Raw genomic sequence first — 17800 nt, forward strand, 5'->3', positions numbered from 1 at the left:
TAGACAATTGTACAAATAAAAGGAAAACCCTTGAATGAGTAGGTGTTCTAAAACTTTTGACCGGTATGTATGTATGTATGTATGCATGTATACACACACAAATGTTGGAATAATTTTCTGTGTAGACTAAATTGTGTGCAACTTGCCTCCTTATGTAAGAGATAATCACCAACATTCTAGTCCCTTTGCGGAGTTAATTTTTCCAAGGTAATGTACAGAACTGAGGCGTTTATCCCGTTTATACCACAGCTGCCAAAGAAAACAATATGAAAGCACACATTTAACGGTAGAAATATGTATTTTCACTGATATCTTAATTTATAAACAAATTTCATACTTTCTCATCTTTTGGTATATTATTGCAAGGTGCCCCAATATCTGGTTATAATGTCCATTCTAGAATGCCCTTCCAGCCAAACAGAAATTAGTATTCAACAATATCGTGGTATAAATACGGAAGAGCTTAGAAGAGCTATAGAAATTGTAACGTTTCAAATATTTATATAAAAAGTGTGTAAGTGCTTTATGAGAAAACCAAAGGGTGTGCAATGCGTTTCCCTACGCTGTGAACAATCTAATGTTGGTTTGATGTGCCTAGGTCATGTGATCAAGGAGATATTCGTTGGTTCAGATCCCTAGGTCATGTGATCAAGGAGCTATTGAAATTAGTCAAAAACTAAAACTAACAAAATTAAGGTAAAAGAAATTCATGCATTTTTCAGAAAACCAAAGGATGTGTGATGTCCTACCATTTGAACAGTTCAAAGTTAGTTTGGGGTGTGTCACATGGTCAAGGAGCGATTGCATTTTAAATAAGAAAAATGTTGGAATCAATTGATGAAGAAAAAAGGGGTGTGCAACATACCGAGGTTGCTAGGTCACATGGCTAGAGTGAGATTTTAAATACTGAAATTGTAAAAAGTTTCAGTTATAATTGTGTAAGTGCTTTATGGGAAAACGAAAAGGTGTCCCTCCCTTCTGAACAGTTTAAAGTTTGTTGGAATTTTCTCGAGGTGGTTAGTGATTGAAATTAGAATATTTTAATCATGTAATTGTTGAAGGTACCTAACTAGTTGCATTAGACCGTGGGCCAGGCTGCCTACTTCATGCCGTATGATAATGAAACTCAGGTCGGAATCGGGAAAATAATAAATGTCAAATGTTTTACACCATTTTTCCTAACCTGAATACTGTACTTCAAATCGCTAACGAGCTATTTAAGTTTGAAGCTCCAAATGTCTGGTGAACATCGAATCTCAAACCAACTATCACGGTTCTCGACTGTCTGTCGTACGTGCTTGTTGTCCCACAATGTTCCTCAAACCAGATATAGAACGGTTCAAACACTGACATGCAGTACTCACCTATGGTCGTGCCAAGAGCATTGTAGGGTCTGATGAAGTTCATGTTAAAAGGTTTTAAATAAGATGCGACCTTATTATGCCATACAAATGTTATTGGACAGTTCCCTTCAGCTGTTGAAAGTCACGCAGCACAATACACGTACGACCCAAAATATATAACTGCGACCGCGAAGGGGGTGGAGAAGGCTCTTCACTATTTACCACAACCACAAAGTCATAATTATGTCTAAACCACGCTTATTTCTACAATGTATCTCCTTAAAACCTGATTTTAAACCTAACCCTAAACGTAACCACACTGCTAACATTATGCCCAACCTAGACCAAAAAGCTAATTTTAGTTTTCATGAAATTTTACGATATTGCCAATTCGACTTTGTGGCTGTGGTAACTAGGGACAAATGCGTCGCAGGGAAATGAGAAGGACCCTACATGAGCACAGGGTGCCTTACTATCGCCTGCTCAATAAAACATGTTATACAAAGATACTGTAAGGACCCTGGTATCGACTCTGCTGCTCGAGCATGCTTTTGCGGCACAGTCGATAGCGCGCTGGACTTCGGGCTYAAAAGGTCGAGGGTTCGAGGCCTGCTCCCTGCCTGTTTCATTACAATACATATTACAGAAATGTTGTAAAAATGCTATTCAGTGTCTTTGATGGTACTTCAGACAGAGCTCAACTGGTAAATTAGTGCCCGTTCTGTTCTTCTGTGGATTTGATATGGCGGTTGGCAACCAACTTCAAGGTGCATTACAGCCACCACTTTCAATGTAATATTTAGCGTTGTGTGTCTCAGCCTTGTGACTACACTTTCCTCCCTTCTCTCGGCCTGAGGACCCCCCCCGTCCCTTCTTTTTCCTGGATCTTATACAGGCGTCTTCCCTTACTCTCCCTGTTCCACAACTCTTGCCACTTATTTTTAATCACGGTTCTACCTGTACTGTACATTGACATGGGACTTATAAGAAGCACCTTTCAGAATTAAATGCCATGTTTATACGGCGAATCTTTGGTGCAAAATTATGAACGGAAATTAACTTTATCATATCATAATATTGTATGTTAATTGATTTGTTATTTCAGTTAAATATCGTTTTTATCATTTGGATGTGCATATTATGTTCAGGCATTCGGGCAGGGCACGTATTTCACGTGTTGCGCATGTAGGACCCGTGGGAGGACCTTGTAGTCCACAATGGCGGCGCCCAAAGGAACTTTAAACTGTGAGGACTTTTCAATGTTTCAGGTAATACTGGTGTCATCTTTTTGTATGCCATGAATAGCATTTTAGTATGACATTCACGACAACCGATAAACACGGATAATTGTGAAGCTCTGTGTCGTGATTGGATTGAATGAGTGACACCTGCTGGTATGGACCTAGCTCTCAAACTTGTGCAACCCCCTATTATTGGCATATTCAACAGCGTTTAAGAAATATATTATTTTCAACGGTATTATCCTGCGATCAAGCAATCAACGTTATGTGATTACTGGTGTCGTAAAGATGTTAGCTAACCGGTTAGCAATTAGCATGCTTGACATTTCAGTGGAAATAGTACTATTATCAGCTTTTTGATAAGCGGTTTAGCAAAGAAAATACCTCCCGTATCGGCATACGGTCCCCAGTTATTGGCCACCATACAATTGTGTTAAATGACATATCTATTTAATTGTTTTAAAAAGAGAGACTAACCTCGTCTCCGAAGTGTTTACTATACTGAATAAAAATATAAACGTACCGGAGGGTGGTGGCGTGACAGAGGTTGCTGGTGGAGTTTTTCTCTTCCTTTTCTGTGCTGCATGCATGTGTTGTGCCCTGGAGAGCCAGCCCCTTCTGCCTGTTCTGGTCGCTATGGCTGGTGCAGTAGATACAGTGCTGCAACAGAATTTTCATCCTCTGGTGCAAGCAATGTGGGTGGTCCACTGCGACAACCATTGGTCACCCGAACACTCAGCCTGTCCGCCAGGGTCTGCCGAGGTACACCATGCACCTTGGTAGATAAGAATAGAAATACTCGTGGTATTCTGCTAAAAACATCCCTGCCCCGCAGTCCTCCATAACTTGGAACATATCCACCTGACTAACCTTGGCAGCCCGGCGGATAGCCATCCCTGCCCCGCAGTCCTCATAACTTGACATGCTGCCACCTGACTAACCTTAGCAGCCGGTGGATAGCCATCCCTGCCCCGCAGTCCTCCATAACTTGGAACATATCCACCTGACTAACCTTGGCAGCCCGGCGATAGCCATCCCTGCCCCGCAGTCCTCCATAACTGGAACATGTCCACCTGACTAACCTTAGCAGCCCGGTGGATAGCCATCCCTGCCCCGCAGTCCTCCATACTTGGAACATGTTCCACCTGACTAACCTTGGCAGCCCGGCGGATAGCCATCCTGCCCCGCAGTCCTCCATAACTTGGAACATGTCCACCTGACTAACCTTAGGCAGCCCGGTGGATAGCCATCCCTGCCCCGCAGTCCTCCATAACATGTCCCCCTGACTAACCTTGGCAGCCCGGCGAATAGCCATCCCTGCCCCGCAGTCCTCCATGGCTTGGAACATGTCCACCTGACTAACCTTGGCAGCCCGGTGGATAGCCATCCCTGCCCCGCAGTCCTTCATGGCTTGGAACATTTCCACCTGACTAACCTTGGCAGCCCGGCGAATAGCCATCCCTGCCCCGCAGTCCTCCATGGCTTGGAACATGTCCACGAGTTCAAATAACAATAAGGAGGCTATATACAGGGGGTACCAGTACCAAGTCAATGTGCGGGGATACAGGTTAGTTGAGGTAACTGAGGTGATATGTACATGTAGGTAAAGTGACTATGCATAGATAAAACAACGAGTAGCAGCATTATACATAAAAAAGGGTTGGGGTTAATGCAGATAGTTTGGGTTGCCATTTGATTAGCTGTCAAGCAGTATTACGGTTTGGAGGTAGAAGCTGTTCAGAAGTCTTTTGTACCTAGACTTGGCACTCTGGTACCGCTTGCCTTGTGGTAGCAGAGAGAACAGTCTATGACTAGGGTGTCTTTGGCAATGTTTAGGGACTTCCTCTGACACCACCTGGTATAGAGGCCCCAGTGATGTACTGGGCCCTACGCTCTACCCTCTGTAGCGGTCGGAGGCYGAGCAGTTGCCATACCAGGTGGTGATGCAACYAGTCAGGATGCTCTCGATGGTGCAGCTGTCAAACTTTTTGGGGATCTGAGGACCCATTCCAGATCTCTTCAATTTCCTGAGGGGGAATAGGCTTTGTCGTGCCCTCTTCACAACTGTCTTGGTGTGTTTGGACCATGATGATTTGTTAGTGATGTGGACACCAAGGAACTTGAAGCTCCCAACCTGCTCCACTACAGCCCCGTTGATGAGAATGGGGGCGTGCTCGGCCCTCCTTTTCCTGTAGTCCACAATCCTCCCCTTTGTCTTGATCACGTTGTGGAAGAGGTTGTTGTCCTGGCACCACACTTCCAGGTCTCTGACCACCTCCCTAGAGGCTGTCTCATCATTGTCAGTGATCAGGCCTACCACTGTTGTCGTCTACAAACTTAATCAGTCGTGCTTGGCCATGCAGTCATGGGTGAACAGGGAGTACAGGACGGTACTAAGCACGCACCCCTGAGGGGCCACTGTGTTGAGGATCTGTTAGAGCGGTATGCAACTTGGAATGGGTCTAGGGTTTCTGGGATGATAGTTTTGTGAGCCATGACTAGCCTTTCAAAGTACTTCATGGCTACAGATGTGAGTGCTACGGGTCAGTAGTCCTTTGGGCAGGTTCCCTTGGTGTTCTTGGGCACAGGGACTGTGGTTGTATGCTTGAAATATATAGGTATTACAGACTCAGACAGGGAGAGGTTGAAAATGTCAGTGAAGACATTTGACAGTTGGTCAGCGCAAGCTCAGAGTACAAGTCCTGGTAATCCATTTGGCCCTGCGGCCTTGTGAATGATGACCTGTTTAAAGGTCTTACTCAAATCGGCAAGCGTGATCACACAGTCGTCTAGAACAGCTGGTGCTCTCATCCATGCCTCTGTAACAGTTTAACTTTAGTCCGTCCCCTCGCGCCGACCCGGACGCGAACCAGGGACCCTCTGCACACATCAACAACAGTCACCCACGAAGCATCATTACCCAACGCTCCACAAAAGCCGCAGCCCTTGCAGAGCAAGGGGAACCACTACTTCAAGGTCTCAGAGCAAGTGACGTCACCGATTTGAAAGGCTATTAGCGCGCACCACCGCTAACTAGATAGCCATTTCACATCCGTGCTTGCCTTGCAGCGCGCATAGAAGTCATTTAGCTCGTCTGGTACGCTCGTGTCACTGGGCAGCTCGCGGCTGTGCTTCCCTTTGTAGTCCGTTATCGTTTGCAAGCCCTGCCACATCCGACGAGCGTCGGAGCCAGTGTAGTAGGATTCAATCTTAGTCCTGTATTGACACCTGTTTGATGGTTCATCTGAGGGCATAGCAGGATTTCTTATAAGCGTCTGGGTTATTGTCCCGCTCCTTGAAAGCGCCACAGCTAGCTAGAAGGAGTGTATTTAGTCTTAGAACTTACTGTTATTTTCCAGTCCATTAAAATGTTTAGCTCGAGGTGATTTAGTACTCCAGTTGGGGGAAAATTCGTATTTCTGTGTGTTATTATGTTATAATTAAGTCTATGATTTGATTGAGCAGTCTGATTGAGCGATGGTAGGCACCAGCAGGCTCGTAAGCATTCATTCAAACAGCACTTTCATGCGTTTTGCCAGCAGCTCTTCGCAATGCTTCAAGCATTGAGCTGTTTATGACTTCAAGCCTATCAACTCCCGAGATTAGGCTGGTGTAACCGATGTGAAATTGGTAGCTAGTTAGCGGGGTGTGCGCTAATAGCGTTTCAAACATCACTCGCTCTGAGACTTGGAGTAGTTGTTCCCCTTGCTCTGCATGGGTAACGCTGCTTCGAGGGTGGCTGTTGTCGATGTGTTCCTGGTTCGAGCCCAGGTAGCGGCGAGGAGAGGGATGGAAGCTATACTGTTACACTGGCAATACTAAAGTGCCTATAAGAACATCCAATAGTCAAAGGTATATGAAATACAAGTYRTATAGAGAGARAKWGTCCTATAATTCCTATAATAACTACAACCTAAAACTTCTTACCTGGGAATATTGAAGACTCATGTTAAAAGGAACCACCAGCTTTCATATGTTCTCATGTTCTGAGCAAGGAACTGAAACGTTAGCTTTCTTACATGGCACATCTTGCACTTTTACTTTCTTCTCCAACACTTTGTTTTTGCATTATTTAAACCAAATTGAACATGTTTCATTATTTATTTGAGGCTAAATTGATTTTATTGATGTATTATATTAAGTTAAAATAAGTGTTCATTCAGTATTGTTGTAATTGTCATTATTACAAATACATAAATAAAAATCGTCCGATTTAATCGGTATCGGCTTTTTTGGTCCCCAATAATCGGTATCGGCGTTGAAAAATCATAAATCGGTCGACCTCTAGTTTTAACTTTTAGAAACGTGAAAAATTATCGCTTGCGATACGACTTTTGAAACATATGGCCTTGATCTTTCATCAGCAAGAAAGAATCCTTCGAATAAAAAAGATAGTTACAGATCCATACACCTATGGAGCCTCCGTCCTAGAAGCTACTCTTCAGCTACAGTTGGAGTTATACAGACAGGTGTTCAGAGCATACCAGATTGTAGAATAATAGTGAAGACATAAAAACTATGAAATAACACACATGGAATCATATAGAAACCAATAAAGTGTTAAACAAATCTAAATGTTTGATATTTGACATTCTTCAAATTAGCCACACTTTGCCTTGATGACAACTTTGGACACTCTTGGCATTCTCTCAACCAGCTTCATGAGGTAGTACTACTGTCGGCGATGGAAACACAGTGAACTTTAGGATTGAACTTTAGATTTTTATTCGGTACTTGAAAACTTAAGCAAAAACTAAAATATTGTGTGCACTACATCATAGAGCACTGATTTCTATCCACAACAAGTCAGTTTGGTGGAAACACACCACTAGTGGGAAAATTTGCATATTTGCTTTATGTGGATTTTAGAATACTTGCATGAAAATCTGTCACGGATTGGATGGAAACATAGCTAGTGACGCCAAATTCACTCTGCATCTTCCATAGCCCGAAGACCTGACTTGAATTTATGTCACGACCTCTACAAGCCTGAATGTTGAAGAAAATTATATTTTAACGTACTTTACCGGATGTCTGTGTGGTTGGTCCTTATGCAGGTAGGAATGTGAGACAATACTGTATATCCACAGGAAAGTATAATTACATCAACTTTTCAAAGCGCTGGTTGTGTGTTCAGATTTCTAATACATGCAGGACACGCACACATACTTGACGAGCTGGTGCACGTGTTTACATGGTTCTGCACATGTTTTAGGTGTTAGACATCTGAATGCACTACCAGGTTATTTAATTATACTTTCCTGTGGATATATTCCTACCTGCAAAAGGACCAACCACACGGACAACCCGTAAAGTAAGTTAAAATATACATTTATTCTACATTCTGGCTTCTAGAGCTTGATAGGAAATTTTGCAAACTAATGTATGGCATTAATTTGACTGTGAACCAGAAATGCACAAACCAGAGGTATCACAGTCTGGTGTCAGGCAACATCTTCACTTGCAGTGAATGCTAAATGCACTCTGCTGTTTTAGCAGTCATACTATTTCCCCTGGCTTAGCTTGTGCAACGTGCATAACAGAATGGTCAGGTGACATCTATTATTTACACACGTAATACTGTGTTACAGCTAGCTAGCTAAATATATATAATGTCTAAGTCAGTTAGCTACACATTCATTCATGCTTTTAAAGAAGAGAGCTAGGGTCAATGGATGTTTCACACCCCATATGTAGTTAGCGCTTGACAACCTTTTGCTTGTGGTCTAAGCAGGGGCGGACTGGGACCGAAAAATAAGCCCTAACACACCGGCAACTTTTTTTTTCTTTGAAGCCACAATTTTTTTGCCAGATAATAATGATTTTGCACAACAACAGAAAACATAGTTAGACAGGCCCACTGAGCTAAAGATGCCCGAAGTACCAGATGGCCAGTCCGCCCCTGGGTCTAAGGACAGTGTCTCTGCCTCAGTTGGCCTCTCAGAAGATCTGCACTGTTCTATTTTGTCAGTAAACTCTGTCAATAAACTGTCTGGGTCTGTCAGTAACGATCTGTCTGTCTGTCCCTCCCTAACCCCCAGGATGTCCTGAAGGTGATGCGTAACATAGATGACCGTATTGTCCATTCTCTCAACACCACCGTGCCGACTGTCTCCTTCTCAGGCAGAGTGGACGCCTCCCAGACATGCAGAAAGCTCTATGAGTCTGTGAGTCACAGCTTTTACCTTTAACCTCTCCTCTACACAGATTACCTTTAACCTCTCCTCTACACAGATTACCTTTAACCTCTCCTCTACACAGATTACCTTTAACCTCTCCTCTACACAGATTACCTTTAACCTCTCCTCTACACAGATTACCTTTCTCCTTTCTCCACACCAGTATACCTTAAGCCTGTGATATCTGACATGCTGTAGCCTGTGATATCTGGCATGCTGTAGCCTTTGCATTGGATAGTGGTCTAAATAAACAGAGTAAAACTCACGGACGACTAAGAAAAGCTCAAACCAAATGTCACCCCCTGGGTCAAACAGCTGAAAAGACAAAGACATGTTTCAGCAAGTATATATATTTTTACCCTCTACTGGGTGGAGTCAACTAGCCAATACATCTCTGTTGCTAGGCAGGAACTTAAATTCTTACGGCTGAGATCCCGTTAACGGGATCGATATGACAACAGCCAGTGAAAGTGCAGGGCGCCAAATTCAAAACAACAAAAATCTCATAATTAAAATTCCTCAAGCATACAAGTATTATACACCATTTTAAAGATAAACTTGTTGTTAAACCACCGTGTCCGATTTCAAAAAGGCTTTACGACGAAAGCATACCATGCGCGATTATGTTAGGTCATTGCCTAGTCACAAAACACAGGCATTTTCCCAGCCAAATAGAGGAGTCACAAAAAGCAGAAATAGAGATAAAATGAATCACTATCCTTTGATGATCTTCATCAGATGGTACTCATAGGACCTCATGTTACATAATACATGTATGTTTTGTTCAATAAAGTTCATATTTATATCCAAAAATCTCAGTTTACATTGGTGCGTTATGTTCAGTAGTTCCAAAACATCCGGTGATTTTGCAGAGCCACATTAATTTACAGAAATACTCATCATAAATGTTGATGAAAATACAAGTGTTATGCATGGAATTAAAGATATACTTCTCCTTAATGCAACCGCTGTGTCAGATAAATAAAATAAAAAAAAATAAAAGCTTTACAGCGAAAGCACACCATGGAATAATCTGAGTACAGCACTCAGCCACCAAAACAAGCCATACAGATACCCGCCTTGTTGTGGAGTCAACAGAAGTCAGAAATAGCATTATTAATATTCACTTACCTTTGATGATCTTCATCGGAATGCACTCCCAGGAATCCCAGTTCCACAATAAATGTTTGTTTTGTTCGATAAAGTCCATAATTTATGTCCAAATACCTCCTTTTTGTTCACGCGTTTAGTTCACAAATCCAAAATACATCTAGTGGAAGCCTCAGGAAGTGCAATCGGACCAAATGTACACTACCTTTGATAGGCATATACTTGAAAATCTACAAACCTCAGATTTCCCACTTCCTGGTTGGATTTATTTCTCAGGTTTTCGCCTGCCATATGAGTTCTGTTATACTCACAGACATCATTCAAACAGTTTTAGAAACTTCAGAGTGTTTTCTATCAAAATATACTAATTAATATGCATATCTTAGCTTCTGGGCCTGAGTAGCAGGCAGTTTACTCTGGGCACGCTTATTCATCCGAATGTGAAAATAGCGCCCCCAGCCATAAGAAGTTACGTGGTTCCTCTCATTGGTATAGTCATGGCCCTGCTTCCCATGTGTGTATGTCATAGGACTGTTCCTCTTCACTTCATCTGACCTGACCCACATTCTTCACTAATCCATAGCTTTCCAACCCTATCAGTGGCCGCAACCAAGTGATTGCCTTTTCCCTCACTTAGTAACTCTTCAGGCCCATACCCCACCATATAAACTCAGCAAAAAAATAAACGTCCTCTCACTGTCAACGGCATTTATTTTCAGCAAACTTAACATGTGTAAATATTTGTATGAACACAACAAGATTCAACAACTGAAACATAAACTGAACAAGTTCCACAGACATGTGACTAACAGAAATTGAATAATGTGTCCCTGAACAAAAGTAACAGTCAGTGTGGCCACCAGCTGCATTAAGTACTGCAGTGCATGAGATGTTACCCCACTCTTGCACCTGCAAGTTCACGGACATTTCTGGGGGTAATGGCCCTAGCCCTCGCCCTCCGATCCAACAGGTCCCAGACGTGCTCAATGGGATTGAGATCCGGGCTCTTCGCTAGCCATGGCAGAATACTGACGTTCCTGTCTTGCAGGAAATCACGCACAGAACGAGCAGTATGGCTGGTGGCATTGTCACGCTGGAGGGTCATGTTAGGATGAGCCTGCGGGAAGGGTACCACATGAGGGAGGAGGATGTCTTCCCTGTAACGCACAGCATTGAGATTGCCTGCAATGACAACAAGCTCAGTCCGATGATGCTGTGACACATCGCCCCAGTCTATGACGGACCCTCCACCTCCAACTCGATCCCGCTCCAGAGTACAAGCCTCGGTGTAACGCTCATTCCTTCGACGATAAACGTGAATGCGACCATCACCCCTGGTGAGACAAAACCGCGACTTGTCAGTGAAGAGCACTTTTTGCTCTTTTTGCTTTTTGCTCGGGCAGTTGTTGTTGCCATCCTGTACCTGTCCCGCAGGTGTGATGTTCGGATGGTCCGATCCTGTGCAGGTGTTGTTACACGTGGTCTGCCACTGCGAGGACGATCAGCTGTCCGTCCTGTCTCCCTGTAGCGCTGTCATAGGCGTCTCACGGTACGGACATTGCAATTTATTGCCCTGGCCACATCTGCAGTCCTCATGCCTCCTTGCAGCATGTCTAAGGCACGTTCACGCAGATGAGCAGTGTAACTCGCAGGGACCCTGGGCATCTTTCTTATGGTGTTTTTTAGAGTCAGTAGAAAGGCCTCTTTAGTGTCCTAAGTTTTCATAACTGTGACCTTAATTGCCTACCGTCTGTAAGCTGTTAGTGTATTAAAAACTTCTTATGACTGCAGTGGCAGTATTGAGTAGCTTGGATGAAAGGTGCACAGAGGTGCCCAGAGTAAACGGCCTGCTCCTCAGTCATAGTTGGTAATATATGCATATTATTATTAGTATTGGATAGAAAACACTCTGAAGTTTCTAAAACTGTTTGAATTATATCTGTGAGTATAACAGAACTCATATGGCAGGCAAAAACCTGAAGTTCCACTTCCTGTTTGGATTTTTTCTGAGGCTGGTAGATTTTCAACCAAGCTCACATTGAAATTACAGCGAGATATGGATGAGTTTTCACTTCCTACGGCTTCCACTAGATGTCAACGGTCAACAGAACTTTGTCTGACTCTACTGTGAAGGGGGCCGAAGGAGACAGGAATGAGTAACCACTGCCATGAGCTGACCATGCTTTGACCACGCGCATTCACGTGAGAGGCAGCTCCGTTCCATYGMTCATCTGAAGTCAATGTAATTCTCCGGTTGGAACGTTATTCAAGATGTATGTTAACAACATTCTAAAGATTGATTCAATACATCGTTTGACATGTTTCTACTGACTGTTATGGAACTTTTGGACATTTCCTCACGTTTTAGTGAACGCGCTTTGTGACTTTGGAATTTTTTACCAAACACGCTAACCAAAGTAGCTAATTGGACATAAATAACGGACATTATCGAACAAATCAAGCATTTATTGTGGACCTGGGATTTCACTGGCTGTTGTCATATCATCCCGTTACCGGGATTGCAGCCATAAGAAGTTAACTTCTTATGGCTGGGGGCAGTATTGAGTAGCTTGGATGAATAAGGTGCCCAGAGTAAACTGCCTGCTACTCAGTCCCAGAAGCTAAGATATGCATATTAATTAGTATATTAGTATATGGCTTGTTTTGGTCTCTGAGCGCTGTACTCAGATTATAGCATGGTGTGCTTTTTCGGTAAAGTTTTTTTGAAATCTGACACAGCGGTTGCATTAAGGAGAAGTTTATCTAAAGTTCCATGTATAATACTTGTATCTTTTATCAATGTTTATTATGAGTACTTCTGTAAATTGATGTGGCTCTCTGCAAAATCACCAGATGTTTTGGAGGCAAAACATTACTGAACATAACGCGCCAATGTAAACTAAGATTTTTGGATATAAATATGAACTTTATCGAACAAAACATACATGTATTGTGTAACATGAAGTCCTATGAGTGTCATCTGATAAAGATCATCAAAGGTTAGGGATTTATTTTATCTCTTTCTGCTTTTTGTGACTCCTCTCTTTGGCTGTAAAAATGGCTGTGTTTTTCTGTGACTAGGTACTGACTTAACATAATCAGATGGTGTGCTTTCGTCGTAAAGCCTTTTTGAAATCGGACACGGTGGTGGGATTAACAACAAGTTTATCTTTAAAATGGTGTAAAATACTTATGGTTGAGGATTTTTAATTATGAGATTTCTGCTGTTTGAATTTGGCACCCTGCACTTTCACTGGCTGTTGTCAAGTCGATCCCGTTAACGGGGATCTCAGCCGTAAGAAGTTAATCCAGCCGCTTTGTCAGATTTCAAAAAGGCTTTATGGTGAAAGCATACCATGCGATTATCTGAGGACAGCGCCCCGCATACAAAAGCATTAAAAACATTTTCCAACCAAGCAGATGCATCGCGAAAGTCAGAAATAGCAATAAAATAAATCGCTTACCTTTTGAAGATCTTCCTCTTTTTGCAATCCCAAATGTCCCAGTTACACAATGAATGGTCGTTTTGTTCGATAAAGTCCTTCTTTATATCCCAAAAATTTCCGTTTTATTTGGCGCGTTTGATTCAGAAGTACACCTGTTCAAACTCGCACAACATGCCTACAAAGGATTCTAAAAAGTTACCTGTAAACTTGGTCCAAACATTTCAAACAACATTTCTAATCCAACTTCAGTACACTAATATGTTAATAATCGATACAATTTAAGACGGAATTAACTGTTTCCAATACCGAAGAAAAACAACAAGGAGCGCACAGTCATTCACCAAAAATACTAGAGTCCTTCTGAGTGACACATAGAAAGAATATGAATACTTCTTCATTTAAAAAAAAAAACATTGAACAATTTCTAAAGACTGTTGACATCTAGTGAAAGCCATAGGAACTGCAATCTGCGTCCTAATAATTAGGCTTCCCCATAGAAAAGCAATGGAAAGTCCAATGAACTCAACAACAAAAACATAATCCTGGATGGATTGTTCTCGGGGTTTTGCCTGCCAAATCAGTTCTGGTATACTCACAGACATTATTTTAACAGTTTCAAAAACTTTAAAGTGTTTTCTATCCAATACTACCATGCATATGCACATCCTAGCTTCTGGGCCTGAGTAACAGGCAGTTTACTTTGGGCACGTTTGTCATTCAAACTTCAAAATACTGCCCCCTACCCCAGAGAGGTTAATAAAATAATTATTTGTTTTGCTCCATGAAGTAATCCAACAATGTGTACGCCCCATCTTGTCAATTTCAAATCTTCTCTCAAGTGCCATCTCGCAAAACATTTTCCGTGGCCCTGCTTGAGTGTATACATTCGAAACGTTTATAAATGAAGTGGACTCATCAGGTTAAAGACTGGCTCAGTAAGTGTGGTGTTTTTTGTGCTGTTTGTTGTAGAGGTCGACCGATCATGATTTTTCAACGCCACTACCGATTTTTTTTCTTCTTTTTTTCTTATTTTTTAATGAACTTGAAATCGGCCCTAATTAATCGGCCATTCCGATTAATTGATCGACCTCCTAGTTTGTTGTTGTGTTGGCGGTCTATGTGGTACTGTGTTTGTGGAGGTTGTGGTTTTGTGTTTGTGTATTTGTGGTGTTGTGTATAGTTGAAGTCGGAAGTTTACATACACTTAGGTTGGAGTCATTAAAACTCGTTTTTCAACCACTCCACAAATTTCTTGTTAAAACTTCTTGACACTACGGATCCCGTTACAGGGATCATTTTCCTAAACAACCACTGAATTGCAGAGCGCCAAATTCAAAAATAATCCTAAAGATATTTATAATCATGGAATCACAAGTGAAATATACCAAAACACAGCTTAGCTTGTTGTTAATCCACCTATCGTGTCAGATTTTGAAAATATGCTTTACAGCGAAAGGAATCCAAGCGTTTGTAAGTGTATCAATCAATGCTAGAACAGTTAGCCTTAAATTAGCTTGGTCACGAAAGTCAGAAAATAAATCAAATTAATCGCTTACCTTTGATAATCTTCGGATGTTTGTCCTCACGAGACTCCCAGTTACACAATAAATGTTATTTTTGTTCGATAAATATTAGTTTTATAACAAAAAAACGCCATTTGTGTTGCGCGTTATGTTCAGAAAACCACAGCCTCGTTCCGTTCCTGAAAGGCAGACAAATTCCCAAAAGTATCCGTAATGTTCATAGAAACATGTCAAACGTTTTTTATAATCAATCCTCAGGTTTTCGCCTGCAGAATCAGTTTTGTTATACTCACAGACAATATTTTGACAGTTTTGGAAACTTTGGAGTGGTTTCTATCACTAAGTGCTGTGTTAAAATTTATATAGCATATTCAACCGATCTGGGCTTGAAGAAATAGTCAGTTTACCTTGGGAACGATATTTAAAATAAAAAATCTGGCCCCTAGCGTCAAAGTTAACAAACTATAGTTTTGAACAAGTCGGTTAGGACATCTACTTTGAGCATGACAATTTTCCAACAATTGTTTACAGACAGATTATTCACACTTATAATTCACTGTATACAATTCTAGTAGGTTAGAAGTTTACATACACTAAGTTGACTGTGCCTTTTAAACAGCTTGGAAAATTCCAGAAAATAATGTCATGGCTTTAGAAGCTTATGATAGGCTAATGGACATCATTTGAGTCAATTGGAGGTGTACCTGTGGATGATATTTCAAGGCTACCTTCAATCTAAGTGCCCTCTTGCTTGACATCATGGGAAAATCAAAAGAAATCAGCCAAACCTCAGAAAAACAATTATAGTTAAGTCTTGTTCATCCTTTAGAGCAATTCCAAACGCCTGAGGTACCGTCAGTTCATGCTGTAACAAACAATAGTATGCAAGTATAAACACCATGGGACCACGCAGCCATCATACCGTCTAGAGATTAATGTACTTTGGTGCAAAAATGCCAAATCAATTCCAGAAGAACAGCAAAGGACCTTGTGAAGATTCTGGAGGAAACGGGTACAAAAGTTCTATATCCACAGTAAAACGAGTCCTATGTCGACATAACCTGAAAGACGCTCAGCAAGGAGAAGCCACTGCTCCAAAACCGCATAAAAAAAGCCAGACTACGGTTTGCAACTGCACATGGGTACAAAAGATCGTACTTTTTGGGAGAAATGTCCTCTGGTCTGATGAAAAAAAAGAACTGTTTGGCAATAATGACCATTGTTATGTTAGGAGGAAAAAGGAGGAGGCTTGCGATCCGAAGAACACCATCCCAACCGTGAAGCACGGGGTGGCAGCATCATGTTGTGGTGGTGCTTTGCTGCAGGAGGGACTGGTGCACTTACAAAATAGATGGCATCATGAGGGAGGAAAATTATGTGGATATATTGAAGAACATCCAAGGCATCAGTCAGGAAGTTAAAGCTGGTCTCAAATGGGTCTTCCAAATGGACAATAACCCCAAGCATACTTCCAAAGTTGGTGGCAAAATGGCTTAAGGACAACAAAGTCACGGTATTGTGGTGGCCATCACAAAGCCCTGACCTCAATCTATGGAAATTTGTGGCAGAAACTGAAAAAGTGTGTGCGAGCAAGGAGGCCTACAAACCTGACCAGTTACACACAGCTCTGTCAGGAGGAAGGGACAAAATTCACCACAATTGTGTTGAGAAGCAGTCGAGGCTACCCGAAAACATTTGACCCAAGTTAAACAATTTAAAGGCAATGCTAACCAAATACTATTGAGTGTAATGTAAACTTCTGACCCACTGGGAAGTGATGAAAAAATTTTAAAGCGTGAAATAAATATCTTCTCTCTACTATTATCTGACATTTCACATCTTAAAATAAAGTGTGATCTTACTGACCTAATTAGACAGGGAATTTGTACTATGATTAAATGTCAGGAATTGTGAAAAACTGAGTTTAAATGTATTTGGCTAAGGTGTATGTAAATTTCCGACTTCAACTGTATGTGGTGTTTGTTGTATTTGATGTTTGTTGTGTATATGTGGTGTCATGTTTTTGTGTATGTTTGCTGATGTGTTTGTGGTGTTGTGTTGCAGCTGATGGAGGCCCACCTGAGCAGAGACCGAGCCATTAAGACGTGTATAGCCCAGACCTCTGAGGTGGTGGGCCAGCTGAGAGAGCAGAGAGCCAAGGACGGAGACAACATGACAACTGTCAAACTACTCAGGAAGGAACAGACCAAGGTAATACATTACCTATACTACACTATGATCCACACTACACTGTACCAAGGTAATACATTACCTGTACTACACTCTACTAAGCTACAGCCCCCCACGTAGCTGCCCCCACCCCCAAACATCTTCCCGCTGCTACACCCCTCCATGGTAATGTAGGTAGGCCGCTGCCATTTTTTTGACAACACACAATCAAATCAAAGTTTATTTGTCACGTACGCTGAATGCAACAGGTGTAGACCTTACAGTGAAATGCTTACTTACAGGCTCTAACCAATAGTGCCAAACAGGTATTAGGTGCAACACTATGGTGGAGCCAGCTAGCCAGGCCAGGTTTATAGGATATGGTGAAGCCAGCTAGCCAGGCTGGGTTTATAAGATATGGTGAAGCCAGCTAGCCAGGCTAGGTTTATAAGATATGGTGAAGCCAGCTAGCCAGGCCGGGTTTATAAGATATGGTGAAGCCAGCAAGCCAGACCGGGTTTATACGATATGCATAAAATGATATGCATAAAATGCTAACACGTGACCACGACTAACGTGGAAAAGACACAGGCTAAATGAGGCTACATGCTAAATACAGTACACGGTAGTATGAGGTGTCACAAAGGTTATAAATGGCTATAAACTTAACCAAACAGTATAAACAGAATAGTATACAGTGGGGCAAAAAAGTATTTAGTCAGCCACCAATTGTGCAAGTTCTCCCACTTAAAAAGATATAAAATCTTGGTTTGGAAAATGACAGAGTAA

At 41.9% G+C, this 17800-nt stretch overlaps 2 protein-coding genes across 4 annotated transcripts in view; one reads left to right on the top strand and one right to left on the bottom strand.

Annotated features, from left to right (window-relative positions):
* Positions 1–3195, bottom strand: part of fam162a (family with sequence similarity 162 member A) — a 16996-nt gene extending 13801 nt beyond the window's left edge. Inside the window, exon 1 of one of the 2 annotated variants that reach the window (XM_024139981.2) lies at positions 3108–3195. In XM_024139981.2, the coding sequence (XP_023995749.1) occupies positions 3108–3174 (67 nt within the window). In that variant the 5' untranslated portion in view covers positions 3175–3195. Of the gene's footprint in view, positions 1–1364; positions 1532–3107 lie in introns of those variants that run through there. The other variant, XM_024139982.1, reaches the window with a different exon arrangement.
* mix23 (mitochondrial matrix import factor 23) overlaps positions 2503–17800 on the top strand; it is an 18516-nt gene continuing 3218 nt past the window's right edge. The window contains exons 1-3 of one of the 2 annotated variants that reach the window (XM_024139983.2): positions 2503–2611; positions 8626–8751; positions 16907–17053. In XM_024139983.2, coding sequence (XP_023995751.1) covers positions 2561–2611; positions 8626–8751; positions 16907–17053 — 324 coding nt within the window. In that variant the 5' untranslated portion in view covers positions 2503–2560. Of the gene's footprint in view, positions 2612–2657; positions 2738–8625; positions 8752–16906; positions 17054–17800 lie in introns of those variants that run through there. The other variant, XM_024139984.2, reaches the window with a different exon arrangement.

This window comes from Salvelinus sp. IW2-2015, unplaced genomic scaffold (genome assembly GCF_002910315.2).
Source record: "Salvelinus sp. IW2-2015 unplaced genomic scaffold, ASM291031v2 Un_scaffold1972, whole genome shotgun sequence".
Lineage (NCBI taxonomy): Eukaryota > Metazoa > Chordata > Actinopteri > Salmoniformes > Salmonidae > Salvelinus > Salvelinus sp. IW2-2015.